Here is a 4,663-nt window from a genome sequence, read left to right on the forward strand (position 1 = left end):
CCAGATAGTCATGTAGATCAGTCTTTTGTAATGGATTGGAAGACCGTTGTCTTGACCCAGAGAAATGTATAAATATATAATTGATCAGTCATTCTTGTAGCCTATCCACGTTTTTAATGAGTGTTAATAGGTTACAAAAAAAAACATGTTTCTCTTAATTTACTGACTCTTAAATTATTTCTTTAAAAATAATGTTTTTTTAAATTAATGTTTGGCAATTACAAGGATTAATTGTTTTTATTTTTAAATATATCGGGTTGGCCTATGTTGTCAGAACAATTAAGGACATTATAGGATTTAAATTGCAAACAATATTTAACCTTGAAAGGGGTCACACGTTAGAATAAAATAAGACTACTGTAGGAGGGAGGCGTTTGAGCCAATGGGGGCCTTGCTATTGGCCACCTGGTTTACTACCGTGCCAGTTAATGAACTCGATTATCAGTTCGGTGATTATAGATTGATTGTATCGATTTGTAGTTTATCATTCGCTGAGGCAAAAGAAGATAACTTTTATCATCTGTTCGCATTTCCCAACAAGTGATAATTAGCATGTTTATAACATTTAAAAATACATACTAGTGGGTTTGGGTGGTTGGGAAGTTTATCATGGAAGGAATGGTATCTGATTCTGGCCAAATCGGCAACAAATGGAACATTGAGGTCCTGATGGATGACTGAATTTGTGACAAAGTAAGGAGCATTAAGGATTTAAAGAAACATTTTTCGTTTAGTGAGAAATTTGATCATTTAGTGGAGCTCCAAAACTCAATTCCATAATTCCAGATAGGCCTTAGTCATGAATGAGTCTTATGTAATTAGTTGAAAGTTTAGAACGTTTGTCTAGTAAGTGTTGTAATAGTCCGAATTGAGAGCGGTTTCCTGTCTTTTTAGACTTGTATAGAGATTCCAAGTCATTTGTCTGAACATACCTGTAGGAAATCAGATGAAGTGAAACAAAATTAAAAAAATGGTGCAAACAAGAAAGATGATCCAACTGAAAAACAATAGAAGGTTGTAGAAAGGACAGGAAGATGACTAACGTCTAAGGTCTAAGAAGAAGCAATTATTTTGGAGATATAGCCTGCAATGTAAAACAGTTCCTATTAGATCTTTATTCAACCCAGTTTCACATAATATTTACACAAAATTCGTCACATCGCTTATTACAGCTAATTCCAAATTCATATACTTCAATCAACAATAATTACACAAACAAACTTTAAGAGAGAAAATTAAATGAAAACATTGATAACCCTCTGGATATCATAAAAGTCTTTGTGTCACTTGCCAACGTCTGCGATGGTACCTAACCCCGAGGGTGACAAGGGTCAGAAAGGGATCAGCACCTGTCAACGCAAAGAGACTTTTCACAGCAGTATTATGGGTAAAATGTTAAAGGGACAAAATAGCTATCAACTGGATGCTTTGTCGGCAGGCAGGTCAATTATGCTTTATCCCAAACATTTCTAGGCCTATGTGATCTATTCTTCGGGGTGTAGATAAGGTATCCAATGAGGAAATAGATTCCAAAAGGTTGAAGCCCCGACATCTATGTGGAGGAGCTGGAGAACAAGAAGAAGGAAGACAGATCTAGAGAGAGGTTCACCTTCTCTAGTCACGTCAGGAAGAGGCTTAAGCTAGCCCGACAGAAGTCGTATAGACTCTATCACCTGCTCACCTCACAGCAGATCTCGCTCCGCCTCAAGCTGAAGATCTACAAGGCCATCATACGTCCGACTCTGCTCCATGGCGCACCACTCATGCGGCACCTCTACCGGACCACGTTAACCAAACTGCAGAGCTTCCAGAATTCCCTCCTTCGGCGAATAGTCAGAGGAACCACACTCCAAAGGGCCAGGGATAGTGTTATCAGAGAGGAGCTCCAACTCCCTTCTGTGCCGGAATTCATAGGCCGTAGGCACATCAAATTCTTTGATGGGCTGAAAGCCTGTTCCAATCCCCTATTTCGAGAAATCGCCCTCCCCCAAGACCTGGGAGGGCCCTCTTGGTCGACGTCCTCGCCGAGAGAAGGACTTCTGGCTCTGCAGCCTGAAGTCACCCACATCCTAACACCAACAGCCGGAATGGTCCCCATTCCTTGTTAGCCCCTAACTATTAAGTCAATCAATGTAAGAACCGCCTACAGCGGACCAAGTAAATTACATCTTATAATGCCGTAAGGCAAAGCAAGATAAATTGTAAATTGTATTATGTATAGTTTCTCAGTTGATAAGTTGTATATATAATTGTAAATGTTTTAATAAATAAGTAGAAGAGTAAGAGGTAGAAAAAAAAAACTAGAGAGAGGGACTTGGAACTGGCAGTGGAAAGAGGATGGACTTCGACCAGAGGAAGAGCAAAAGAAAGATAGATTCTTCAGATTTGGAACTCTACGGCTTCCAAGATTTCAACAACACCCACGGCATTCACAATCCATTCAGCCATTCATAGACATATTAGGTAATAATTCATAATGTAATTAATATTTTATAGCATACCATATTATATGTTCATTTCATTCATTATATCACTATACTATCATATTACCCAATACCACTCCTTATTATATTATATGTTTCAATGGTAACAATATTTTATACATATAAAGATATATAATTGATAAACTGATAAACACAAAAGCCCTTTGGAAAAGGAATTCAATACTAATAATTTTGTAAGACTCGAATAATTTTAATTAATAGATAAATATATGTGGATAATTACTGAAAGTAATTATCCTGGCATCTCACATGCTTGGTGAACCCACTAAGGCTTCTTGAATAATCTGAAAATCTGAAAAGTTTACAGGCCTTGAAGAAGGACACGTAATAGATTTCCATTGAACTTAAAACATTCCGGGATTAGAGAGTTCATGGACAATCCTTTGTCCGATCACTGCAAAGTCCGACAAAGTATTTGCATTACGAAAAAGAATTTGTGTTAGTACTTGTTCAATACATTCATTTAGACTTATCTTTCTTAGTAAAGGCCTTTTCTACTAAGAAATATTTAATACTTAATAATATTAAAATACTTAATAGCAGCAAGCGGTTTGTGTGGTCTACAACTTTGGTCCTAAGTTACAGGAAATTCTACCACAGTGTGGTGTGAGATATACTTAATTTATAAACGTTATTTAATTAAGATAAATTAATACCAAGATACAGCTGTATAAGACCATGGTGAGACCAGTTCTCACTTATGCCTCCGAATGCTGGACACTACCCAGGTCAGAGGAAGCCCTTCTCCTGAGGTCCGAGAGAAGAATATTGAGGAAAATTTATGACCCGGTCTGTGCTGATGGGATCTGGAAGATGAGAACAAATGCTGAACTGGCAGGCCTCTACAGGAACCCAGATATTGTAAGGTTCGGTTGTACGGCTTCGGTGGGTGTATTAAAAATGACCCAGGATCAGATTCCTAGGCTGATCCTGGACAAAAAGATACATGGGACAAGGAGAGTAGGAAGACCCCGGCTTCGATGGATCGATGGAGTGGCAGGGGATGCCAGGTCTATATTTGGAATCCGCAATTGGAGAGCAGCGGCAACCATTAGAGGACTGGCGAACGAAGTTCCGGGAGACATTGACTCTACAAGAGTTGTAGCGCCACAGATCATGATGATGATCATGAGAAGATAAATATAACATGTAGTAATACTTACAACTATTTACTACTAACTACAACTTGTCTCCTAGAGTATTTTTTCTTTACAGATATTTTTGACTACTCTTTATAATATATAATATAGAATGATCATATCTCTATAAAAGTCAGGCGGGCATAAGTTAAAACTAGAAGAGGTGGTTGTCTATGTGGAAGGTTTTAACGAATTTATGGCTAGTGTGATAATTTTATGTGTTCCGTTTAAACGAAAGATATGAACAGGAGGTACAATTCATGCATATACCTAATAGCAAATAGTATGCATGCTAAGTAATACTAGCAGAGACTAATACTACTAGAGTAGCAGGGAAAAGGGAAAAAACAGAAGAGAGAAGATGCCGCCTTCATTCACCTAAGTGAGTACACTTTGATTTTCATAACCATAAATCTACATATGTTTCTTTTCGGCTGCCCCATTGTAACCTGTAATTATCCCATAAATTCAGTATATTGTTTTTCTCTTGTTCTATGTCCACAAACCTATAAATTCACCTGTGTTCTGATTCAAGTCCTTCAACTAAAATACAGTCCACTCATTAACCCAACCAGCATTCTGAAGTGAGGTAATGCCTGGCCTTCAGTTGAAGGTACACTTCATAGCCTCGGTGTTGTGTATTATTGGATCTGTGACGTGAACAATAAAACCATTGGTGATTGTAAACCACGAGAAGGAGGATATAACAAATGAAGTGAGAGTGAACAAATGAAGTCTAGTTTTGAGTCGTCGCTTCTCATGTCAGGGTTAGGAAGGAGGGAATCGTCCTAGTACAAGAGCCCAAGAGGAGAAAAAAGGCAGTTATCTCACCCCAATTTTTGATTACTTTAATGAAAACTATGTATAATAAATAGCAAAAATTAATGAGTCTGCCAAGTATAGGAAATGAAAAATGGCGGCTGTCTCAAAGCGATAAAAAAACACATTTTTCATTCGGAGCCCTATATCTTAAAATGTTGGAACAACACAAGAAAACCTAAGAGAACGTCCTTTAAAGAA

General features: G+C 37.7%; 1 protein-coding gene across 1 annotated transcript; it reads left to right on the forward strand.

The window, feature by feature from the left end:
* Positions 1-3,182: 3,182 nt before the first annotated feature.
* Positions 3,183-3,644, forward strand: LOC136796329 (uncharacterized). The gene has a single exon (XM_067049785.1). It carries the CDS (start codon positions 3,183-3,185, stop codon positions 3,642-3,644), a length of 462 nt encoding a protein of 153 aa, XP_066905886.1.
* The last annotated feature ends 1,019 nt before the right edge of the window (positions 3,645-4,663 follow it).

The sequence above is a fragment of the Halyomorpha halys genome, unplaced genomic scaffold, assembly GCF_000696795.3.
Source record: "Halyomorpha halys isolate HHAL.00 unplaced genomic scaffold, Hhal_1.1 Scaffold234.1, whole genome shotgun sequence".
NCBI lineage: Eukaryota > Metazoa > Arthropoda > Insecta > Hemiptera > Pentatomidae > Halyomorpha > Halyomorpha halys.